This window comes from Triplophysa rosa, linkage group LG8 (assembly GCF_024868665.1).
Source record: "Triplophysa rosa linkage group LG8, Trosa_1v2, whole genome shotgun sequence".
Taxonomy (NCBI): Eukaryota; Metazoa; Chordata; class Actinopteri; order Cypriniformes; family Nemacheilidae; genus Triplophysa; species Triplophysa rosa.
Genome location: NC_079897.1, coordinates 14,795,943 through 14,807,318, shown reverse-complemented (window position 1 = coordinate 14,807,318; position 11,376 = coordinate 14,795,943). Strand labels below are relative to the sequence as shown.

Below are 11,376 nucleotides of genomic sequence, written 5' to 3'. Positions count from 1 at the left end.
TTGTCATTGTCTTGTTTTCATAACTATTTAAGGAAATTGAAACTAAGGTATCTGAGAGGTTAAAAGATTATGGAAAATGGCTTTAATCTTCACTGCTTCACTGGATGAACCAAGTGATAAAATGTACTTTACACATATATGCACTGTGACTTGTTTTGAATGAACTTGTCTGCCAAATGCTTAAATGGAAATGTTAATAAAAGGATCAGAAGATGAACTGAGAAGACTTGTCTAACTTGAACTAGAAGTCAGATTTCAAACATAAACATGATGCGGGGAATGAGGAAGTCTTTCACTTGCCTAAATTAGTTCTTAATTTACAGGTATTTCAAGATTTTCAAGTGAGTTTCTTGGCATAGAAATGCACTTGACTTCCTGCATGGAGAACACATTGTTCATTGCTGCTAATAATGATAATGAAAGGTAATGTTGCTTTGTTGCTTTGGATGTGTCTGAGCATATTTCTCATATCTTTACTATGAAGTTAAGGCCCAAAAAAGACAAAAAAGAAAGTTAAACCAGGATGCATATGGTTAACTACAGTACTGTGAGAAACAGACGAGTAGAGAAAGAGAGAAATAGCAACTTTAAATAAAAAAAATTCAGGTGCATTTAACAAGGGTTTTTATTACAAGGATGCAAATATGGCATCCAGTTTTAACAATTTATAACAATTGTGATTTGTAAATATACAGTATATCTCACATAAGTGAGTACACCCCTCACATTTTTGTAAATAATTTATTATATCTTTTCATGTGACCACACTGAAGAAATGACACTTTGCTACAATGTAAAGTAGTGAGTGTACAGCTTGTATAACAGTGTAAATTTGCTGTCCCCTCAAAATAACTCAACACACAGCCATTAATGTCTAAACCGCTGGCAACAAAAGTGAGTACACCCCTGAGTGAAAATGTCCAAACTGGGCATTCTGTGCACTTCTGTGAGATACTGTATCTTCGGTTTTAACTTTAATATTCTGCCATATTCTGTTTTTTTTGTAGGCCTATAGTTTGTAGAAGCCAAGTGTGAAAAACGTAGTATACCCTTAACTCAATAGCTTGTAGAACAACCTTTAGCCAGAATAACTGGAGGTAAAGTCTTTCTGCATGACTTTATCAGTGTCTCACATCAGTGTGAAGGTATTTAGATTTAAGATTTTATTTAGATCCTGATGCCGCATATCAATCGGTTTGAGGTCTGGACTCGGTCTGTACGTCTAAACAACTTAATTATTTTCTTTTTCAACCAGTCTGTTTTAGATTTGCTGCTGTGCTTGGGATCATTTTTCTATTGCATGACCCAATTTCAGTCAAGCTTTAGCTCACATTTGACCTCAGAATAATTTCGTGTACAGAGGAGTTCATGGTCGACTCAGTGATTGCAAGGTCTTTTGAATTCAAACAAGCCGAAATCATTACCCCTCCACCATGTGCCTGACAGTATGAAGTGTTGGTGCTGTGTTTGGGTTTCACCAAACGTGGTGCTGTGCATTACGGCCAAACATCTCTACTTTGGTCTTGTCCAAAAGGATGGTTTGTACAGATGTAAACATTGTAATTCTAAGCTATCCATTCCTGGGAAGATTGGCAACTGTCTTAAATGACTATGTGTTTATGATTTATATTTACTGTATGTGTTTGGATTAGGATCTTCCTCACTGCAAAATAATGGACAACAACATTGCTTTTTCAGGCAACTAGGGAGCAACTGGTGGTAAAGTGCTTTGCTTAAGGGCACCTCAGTCATTTTCTTTTGAGGATCGAACCTGCAACCTTTAGGTTCCAAGGCCATCTTACTAACCATTAGACCACATTAGAATGTTTTGTTTGACTTGTGGTAGACCTTCTGTTGGCTCGGACCAGACATGACAGCCTTTGTTGCAGCAGTACAGACCACTGTTGGTAAATTCTCACCATTGATGATCAGGAGTAAACCGCAAGAGAATTACCTCAGATTTTTATTCCTGCACATTTATCCTGCATTCAGCACATTGACTATGAAAACTGACTTTTCTTATCATTAAATTCACCCAGACCTTAATATGTGGACTTACTAGGAGTTTATAAATGATTTTTGCTTTACCTGTGACATGGTCGTAATGTTTTGGTGGTCAGTATATAGCCCTGTATTTAAATTCCATCAGGTAAATAAAGTAGAATTTTAGAAACTTTGTAAATAGGTGCTGGGGTGGGCATGTGAGTATTTGGGTGGGCATCCGAAATTCACATTCAGCGCATTCACGGCACAACAACATTCTGAAGACTCTTCAGTAAAGAGGTTGACAGAGGTGTTAGAGGGAAGCATATAGGATATGAGTAGGGAACAGTCACCATGATCATTGTTACATTAAATTTGTGAAAGAACAGTTAACAGAAGTGCCATGTCAGCAGGTCTCCAGCAAGCTCCAGCTTCCCAGAGAGACAAACGACCCTACAGCTGATCTACTAAACATGCGATTGAGGAGGTGATTCAGGCAGGAGTGTCTTACATCTACCTGTGAAATAATGTGAAAATAGGACATAAAATAAAATTCAAATACAATTTGCCAAGAAAGATTATGTTGCTGTTGTAAATGTACAATACATGATACAGAATATGTTCATTTGAATACACTTTGTGTTAAAAAGGTAGTGAGAAATTACTTAGATATACTTTAATGTTTTATCAGTTTGATCTCTCATGCAGTGTGTGATGACTGCATTAAACAAACGCAAAAAGTAGTTGAGTAGTTTTAATTTAATTTAATACAATATGTGTACAACAAAATAAATATAAATTATTATGAATATAAATTCAATATAAAATAAATTGTTATATTATAACCAAACACAGACCGAAACTTCAGGTCAGGTGCGCACAGCAGTGAAACCGTTTATAATGTCAGTCTTGGTTCATGCTCTTGGAAATACCAGCCTGGCAATCTGTTGTAAATCTACCTTCAGTGTTTCAATGTACCTGATTGCATCAGGTGTCCATCAGCAAATGAAACTATGTGTATCATGCTGTAATGTGATTCTGTTTTGTTTGGATGGGTGTGAGTTTGTTGAACTGAAACTGAACCATATATTCATATTTTAGTTTGTTAAAATAAGACTATTGTCAACCTGTCCTCCAAGTAAAAACGACTTAAAAGGTCATTAGTGCGAAGCATGTAGCTTATTAAGACAACCGTAGCGATTGTTATGAAAATGACCCCATGCCGTTTTGTGTAGTCAGATAAAGAGGCATTTATTTTGCATTTGTAAAAGTATTAATAGTTTAATAAATGTTTACGGATTCAAAGATATTTTAAGAGCACCTAACCCCAATCTACCCCTTACCCTAAACCTAACCTCTTGTCAACCATTAAACACAACACACAAGTAAAAGTACAGTCACATGTATTTATTCCATAAAGTGAACAAAACAGTATGAACATATTACAAACAAGTCGCATTGCAAACCTTCTGAACTGAAGCCATATGATAACTTTATACGAGGAACTCCGGGAACGGACATCATCAACACATCTAACAAACAGGTGTCTTGAAATTTCATCCTACCCATCAGATTGTCCTACCAGGCATGCCCACATCAATATTACGTAATTTTTTTGCGCTGTAAAATCATCCTACCTGTCAATTTTATACTGCTACGACAATCTGATAGGGTATTTTCTAGGGCTGTGTATTGGCAAGTGCATCCCGATATGATACATATCACGATAGATGGGTCACTATACAATATATTGCTATGTATTTCGATACAATACACATTTGCGATATATTGCGATACTTTACATAGAAAATGTCAAAAGTAGAGCTAGAAATACAACATGCTGTGCACCACCTGGGGTTTTCTGTAAGGATACGTGTAAAAACATCCCTTACCTCTGCAGAGTGGCCATGATGTGCGATGCATGGACCTTTAGATCAGAGGTTTGGGTTCTTAAACTGTGGATTGCGCCCTCAAGTGGGTAGCACAGGGGAATAAGGTGGGTCACGCAAGTCACTTGGCTGTTGTGGTGCATTACAGTTAAAACAATGAACATGGGCAGTATAAAACCCCTGGTTCATCCGTGCTGTAAATGCGCTGGTGTCACATCCGTGAAAGCACAATAAATGTCATTGTTACTGTAATGACCGCTTGCCCTTCTTTTGTTTTATTGGAAGGCGTCACTAGAGGGCGCAAGGGAACTTAAGAGTAGGAGTTGTAGCACAAGAGAAGAAGAGTCTCACGTGCGTTACATAAGCTAACTTCAGAGCAGCATTTACAAGTTTATTTGATATGCGTAATGGTGCTTAGTTTCCCCTTTCTTGGCAATAGCGGGACGAGGTATGTTATATTCATATTGCATTTCATGCTATTGTGTTTATTTCTCATTTTTAGGATGAAGTAATTCTGTTTGAGTAAACCACGCTGTGTAATGCTGTGAAGTTCATATTGTTACGTATTGCATACGTACTGCTTGAGTTTAATTTTATGTTTCTTTTTTGTATAGTTTTACGGTGATAGTAAGGTGATAAACAATGCAGTAAGAATAAACTGCAAACACCCGTCAAAACTCTCTGCCTCATGTTTTCGAATGCCAAAGGGGCCGCTACAGTAAAACTCTCCGCTGCGGTTTCATCGCGTGAGTGCGACGGGATGCTGCATCTACTTTAATCGCAACGCTGCTGTTCCTTCGTGTGATGCGACGCGGCTTTTGAGGTTTTCACCACATCGCTGCTGTTTCATGATTGCATGGTGTGAGCAAGATACTGATTATGACGTCCGACGGTAAACGTGTAATCATGTGCATACATCAGAGATAAGTCAACAACAACGCACTGTGGCGCTGAGAGTTAAGCTTCGGATAAAAGAAAGATAAGTGAAACGAGCTGCAGATACGTTATCTTCTTCCTTGTGAGACTGTGTTGAAACTTAAATATTTAAAGGGACATCCTGATATTTAGGTGTACATACAGTGAGGAACTTAAAGATTTTAAGTTGTTGACTTTGCATATTTGTTTCACAGCTTACAAATTTACAGAACGTACAGATTATATCCGATGTTAATGTTATGGTGTATTCAATGCATGTATACAATGTATATGTCTGTATGTTGAACGGGAAATTTGCCTTCTTGCTGTCTGCTAAACCTTTTGAGTGTCTAAACTATAGATGTCTGATGCGAGTGGGTCACAGCTCTTTAACTGTGAAAACAAACATCTAATGGAAGACACAACTGAGCAATCAACAGTACCAGTAAGTCAAATGCTCACCCCTGCAGAGGAATTAAGTGTTTCCCCAAGAGAGCAACCTGTCAGATCAAGTTCACGTAAGGGAAGTTTGACAGAGAAGGGCCTAGAAATGCAGAGTCAAAGGGCAAAGAAGAATGAGAAAGCCTTTTACAAGGCTTATGACTCTTGGAAACAGACGGCTAAGGAAACTAGGTCTAAATTAAAAATCCTGTGCTCACATGAAGATCTTGATAGTCTCCAAAGACACATTCAGTGCAAACTTGATGCAGTTAACAAGTGTTACGCCCCCTTGTTACGTAATCAGACTACAACTCCAGATATTGTTAAGGAGATTGATGCCTGCACCACACTAACTGCTGAAATCTGTGACTTGGTGAGCAGACGAATGGAAACCATTGATGAGGGCCATAATGAAAAGGTTGTGAAAGAGAGAGTTAGGCAAATACTAAACAAAGATGAGTTTGAATCCATCTTTGGTTGTACAAACACAAATACTGTGATCTCAGAGCAGTCCAGAGCAGAGAGCCAGTCAAGGATTTCCTCCTAGGTTTCCAGTAAGAGGGCTGACGCGGAAGCTGAACTTGCTGCCAAGGTTGAGCAAGCAATGGCCATGCAAGAAATTCATGAGCAGCAAGCAAAATTATGCCAAATGGAGAATGACTGGAAGCTGAGAGAAGCTAGAATGCTAACAGAGATAAAAGAGAAAGAAGCAGTAATGTGCCTAAGAATAGAGGAGCAGAGGAAAAAGCTGGAGCGGCTGAACACAGAGAAGGAAGTCAAAGTCGCAGCAGCTCACATGAGGGCGTACAATGGTGTCGAGAGCTATGCTGAAGAGTTCGAGGAGGGACGAGTTAATGAAGCTGACAACAAACCCCATCTTAATCCTGAGGTAGAGTCATTTCATCCTCATCAAACGTTTCCTGAGGTGCAAACGACTCATGAGTCAATGAACGTAGTCCAAGCATTAGTGAACTCTCTAAGTATAAGTCAATTGCCTATTCCAGAGCCAGCGACTTTCAGTGGTGATCCTTTGAAATTCATCGATTGGAAATTGTCCTTTACGACACTCATCGACCGTAAATTAATTCCAGCGGGTGAAAAGATGTTCTACTTGAAAACCTATCTTGGTGGAGAGGCCCGAAAAGCAGTTGAAGGATTCTTTTATCGAAACTCAGAAGATGCATATAAGGGAGCCTGGAAGGTTCTCGAAGAGCGGTATGGAAATCCCTTCCCTTGTCCAAAGAGCCTTTCGCGAAAAGCTCATGAAGTGGCCTAAGGTAGGAGTTAATGACCCTGTGTCACTGCGGGAGTTTAGTGATTTTCTACAGGGCTGTGTAGAAGCCATCCCACACGTGAAGGGTTTAACCATTCTAAACGACTGCGAGGAGAACTACAAACTACTCAAAAAATTACCCGATTGGATCGTGCGAAACTGGAATAAGATTGTGGTTGAAGAGTTGGACTCGTCTGGGGACTATCCAAGTTTTAAGCGATTTTCAGAGTTTATGCAAAAGGAATCTAAGTTAGTCTGTAACCCTGTTACCTCTTCGCTTCTGATGAACACCAAAGTTCTGACGAGAGATACCGCAAAAGAGCCAAGGCTTTCCATACAAGAGTTCAAGTTAAGGGTTCAACACAAAGGAGACCAGAAGTTCAACAAGAGTTACAATGTCCTGTTTGCAAGAGTAAAGCGCACAACATTGCTAAATGTCCCATCTTCGCAGCAAAATCCATAGACGACAAAAGATCTTTCATTCGGGAGAAACACCTCTGTTTTGGATGTTTGAAGAAGGGACACATCACCAAAAACTGCAAAACACGACACACCTGTGGTACGTGTGGCCTACGCCACCCAACTTGCTTACATGAGGAACGAGACAAAAACAATGTGAGGTCACTAAAGTCAAGTCCTGATGTAGAACACTCAAGTCAAGAAACGCAAACGGTTATATCTCATGCCTTGACCCAACATGTTTCTGCAACCTCTAGTATTGTTCCTGTCTTCATCTCTGCTACAGATGAGCCGCAAAATGAAATTCTCACATACGCGCTACTAGATACTCAGAGCGATACGACTTTCATTTTGAAGGATTTCCTTGAAGAGCTACATGTAAACCGTGAAGAAGTGAAGTTGAGGCTTAGCACTATGACTACTACTGATACACTCACTACAAGTCACAAGATCAGAGGCCTAAGGGTCAGAGGACTCCAAAGTAAGAAATACATTCAGATTCCACAAGCCTATACTTGCGATTTTATTCCTGTGGACAAGGCTTACATACCGACTAAGAAGACAGCATTGCAATGGCCTCACCTCAAGCACATAGCCCATGAGATGCCTCCTCTTCAGAGCTGTGACATAGGGATGTTGATCGGATACGATTGTCCTTCAGCTTTAGCTCCTTTAGAGGTTATCACCGGCGTTGACAACGAGCCCTTTGCACAGAAAACAAGTATTGGATGGAGCATCATAGGTCTATGTAATCCTCATCTTGACAGGCAAGGTAACCAAAGCTTTGTGCATCGAGTTACAGTGAAGGAAGTGTTAGTCCCATCTGCAAACGATGTCCTAAAGGTATTAGAGTCAGACTTCAATGAGAAGCATCCTGAGGACAAACATGTCTCTCAAGAAGACATCCGGTTCATACGTCTTCTCAGCGATAACGTTCAGCACAAAGAAGATGGACATTATCAGCTGCCCCTTCAAGAGTAGCAGTGCTCCTTCACTGCCTAACAACAAAAGGCTTGCCATGGCACGACTACAACACCTAAAGAAAAGACTGAAGAACAACCAACAGTATTATGAAAGTTACAAAACCTTCATGGAAGAAATGTGCAATAAAGGAGAAGCGGAACCAGCTCCCACACTTTCTGAGGAAGAAATAGCGTGGTACATACCCCATCACGGAGTTTACCACCCTCAAAAGCCAGGCAAGTTGAGGGTGGTGTTTGATTGCTCCGCAAAATTTTGTGGTGTTTCCCTTAACGACACACTTCTTACTGGCCCAGACTTGATTAACTCCTTGGTGGGAGTCCTTTGTCGATTCAGGAGAGAAACCATCGCTGTGACATGCGACATTGAGAAGATGTTCCATCAATTCTTTGTTCCCCCTGAGGAAAGGAATTACCTGAGATTCTTATGGTGGGAGGACGGAGATCTGGGAAGAGAACCACGAGAATACAGAATGGCTGTACATCTTTTCGGCGCAGCTTCGTCTCCTGGATGTGCCAATTTTGGCTTTAAGTACTTGGCAGAACAATACAAGTCCGAGTATCCTTCAGCTTCATCATTCATTCAGAAAAACTTCTACGTGGACGATGGCTTGATGTCTGTCCCTTCGATTCAGGAAGCCAAGAAGCTAATCGTTGAAACCCAAGCATTGTGCAAGCGTGGAGGCTTACATCTCCATAAGTTCAGCTCAAATGAAGAGGAAGCTTTACATTGTGCAGATCCATCTGAGTGGGCAATACCCAACAAACCACTCAATCTCAATCCTGAAGCAACAGAATGTGTTCTTGGCATTCAGTGGGCTGTGAAAGACGATACGTTCAGATTCGATGTCAAACTGAAAGACCACCCTTCAACTCGTCGTGGAATCCTGTCGGTCACTGCTTCCTTGTATGACCCTCTAGGGTTTGTTTCCCCATTCCTTCTGAAAGGAAAGATAATTCTTCAGGAGCTCTGCCGTAGAAACATCGGTTGGGATGACCCCCTTCCAGAGGACATAATCCCATGGTGGGAGAAGTGGAAGAGTAGTCTTCAGGAGCTGAAGGATATCAGCATTCCGAGATGTTACCACCCGCCATCATTTGGTACCATCATTAGGACAGAACTGCACCACTTCTCGGATGCGAGTAATCTAGGGTATGGTGCATGCTCTTACCTTAGGTTCAAAAATGACCAGAATGACGTACACTGCAGTCTAGTGATGGCCAAGGCTAGAGTTGCACCCACAAAAATTCTAAGTATTCCAAGAATGGAATTGTCTGCAGCTGTAGTTTCAGCAAAACTGAGTGCTATGTTAAAGACCGAACTGGAGATGAAGATCGATCAGGAATTCTTTTGGACTGATTCACAGGTTGTGTTGGCATATGTCAAAAATGAAGCAACAAGATTTCATGTGTTCGTTGCAAATAGCGTACAGTTAATCAGGAGAATCACAGATGTAAGCCAGTGGTATTATGTCAACACATCTAAGAATCCTGCCGATCACGCCTCCAGGGGCCTTTATGCCTCAGACATCTTGTCACCTTTCTGGCTTTCAGGACCAGAGTTCCTACGGGAACCAGAAGTTCGTACAACACCTCACTTCTCAAATGACTTACTTGTAGGAGATCCTGAGGTCAGATTAACCCAAAACTTTGCAACCAGAGTCAGTGATAGTTCAGACCTGCTTAGCCGATTCAGTCGCTTTTCTTCTTGGAGAACACTCATCAAAGTTGTTGCTAGAATAAAGAGGCTGCTATCAGCACAGAAGTACCCCAACGACATTGTCACTGTGGAAGAATGTGAAAGAGCTTCAGATGCTGTGATCAAGCTCGTCCAACAGCAAGCTTTCTCCCAAGACATACGGGTGATTCAAGGAAGAAATGTTCTTCAAAGCACAAGTGCACTTTACCCCCTTGATCACATCATGAAGAGAGGTCTTCTCTGTGTAGGAGGAAGATTGAAACAGTCATCTCTGAGTGAAGAGTTAAAACACCCAGTGATTCTGCCAAAGGACAGCCACATAGTTGAACTTATTTTGGCCCACTATCACGCCAAGGTCTGTCATCAAGGAAGGTATCTGACACTCATGGAACTCAGAGCAAATGGATTCTGGGTCATCGGCGGTGGTAAATCTGTTGCTAAATTGATTCATGGATGTGTTCAATGCCGTAAGCTCAGAAGACCAACAGAGCAACAGCAAATGGCTGAGCTGCCCAAGGAGCGAGTTGAAGCCTCTGCACCTTTCCTCCACGCGGGCATGGATTGCTTCGGTCCGTTTAGTGTAAAGAGATTTCGGAAGGAGCACAAGAGGTATGGAATCATTTTCACCTGCCTTTCATCACGAGCGGTTCACATCGAAATGCTTGAAAATCTGTCAACAGACACATTTATCAATGCCTTGAGATGCTTCATTAGTCTCAGAGGAGCTGTTCGTCAACTTTTCTGTGACTGCGGGACGAATTTCGTAGGAGCTAGAAATGAGCTCAGAAATGCTCTCAAGGAGTGTGATGTCAAGAGTCTAGAGTTGTTTCTCAATGAAAACCAATGTGAATTTGTTTTCAATGCTCCCTCAACAAGTCACACAGGAGGGGTCTGGGAGCGCCAAATACGGTCTGTTCACAGTGTGCTAAATGCCACACTTTCTCAATGTCCAGGTAGACTTGACGATTCATCTCTGAGAACATTGTTTTATGAGGCGATGGCTATCATCAACAGTTGTCCATTGACAATAGATGGAATAAATAACCCCAAGTCTCTGGAACCTTTAACCCCAAACCATCTCATTCTGATGAAGTCCAAAATCGCTCTTCCTCCTCCTGGGAAATTTCAAAGGGAAGATATGTATGCTTCAAGGAGGTGGCGCAGGGTTCAATACCTAATTGAGCAGTTCTGGAGCCGCTGGAAAAGAGAATATCTCTTGAACATTTCTACAAGGCAGAAGTGGCACGTGCCACGGCGGAACCTCAGTGTCAATGACATAGTCATTATTAAGGAGGACATGCTGCCAAGAAGTCGCTGGCAATTAGGTAGAGTTGTTGAAGTCACTCAGGAAAGTGATGGTTTAGTTCGACGAGTTAAGATTCAAACAGGTGAGCAAAACCCAAAGAGTAAACAAGAGCAGCACTCCAAGCCTACTATTATTGAGAGACCAATTCAAAAGTTGGTGGTTCTGCTTGAGAGTGAGTGATTTGTTAACAGGTGACACTCTTGCATCAGACATCTTCTAAAGGTGATTTATCAATGCATTATACATTTTGACTGAGCTGTCATCCAGGTTTGGAATCATGTATCATTTATTTAGTTGTTTCCTTTTGTTAATGTATCAACATGATTGGTGGGAGTGTAATGACCGCTTGCCCTTCTTTTGTTTTATTGGAAGGCGTCACTAGAGGGCGCAAGGGAACTTAAGAGTAGGAGTTGTAGCACAAGAGAAGAAGA

The 11,376-nt window shown here is 41.1% G+C and overlaps 1 protein-coding gene across 1 annotated transcript; it reads left to right on the top strand.

The window, feature by feature from the left end:
* Positions 1–5,974: 5,974 nt before the first annotated feature.
* Positions 5,975–11,125, top strand: LOC130558369 (uncharacterized). The gene has a single exon (XM_057340739.1). The coding sequence runs from the start codon at positions 7,823–7,825 to the stop codon at positions 11,123–11,125; it is 3,303 nt and encodes a 1,100-aa protein (XP_057196722.1). The 5' UTR covers positions 5,975–7,822.
* Positions 11,126–11,376: the final 251 nt, after the last annotated feature.

Coding starts and splice junctions, on each gene's coding strand:
- LOC130558369 (XM_057340739.1), top strand. CDS start 7,823: ATGAGAAGCATCCTGAGGACAAACATGTCTCTCAAGAAGACATCCGGT.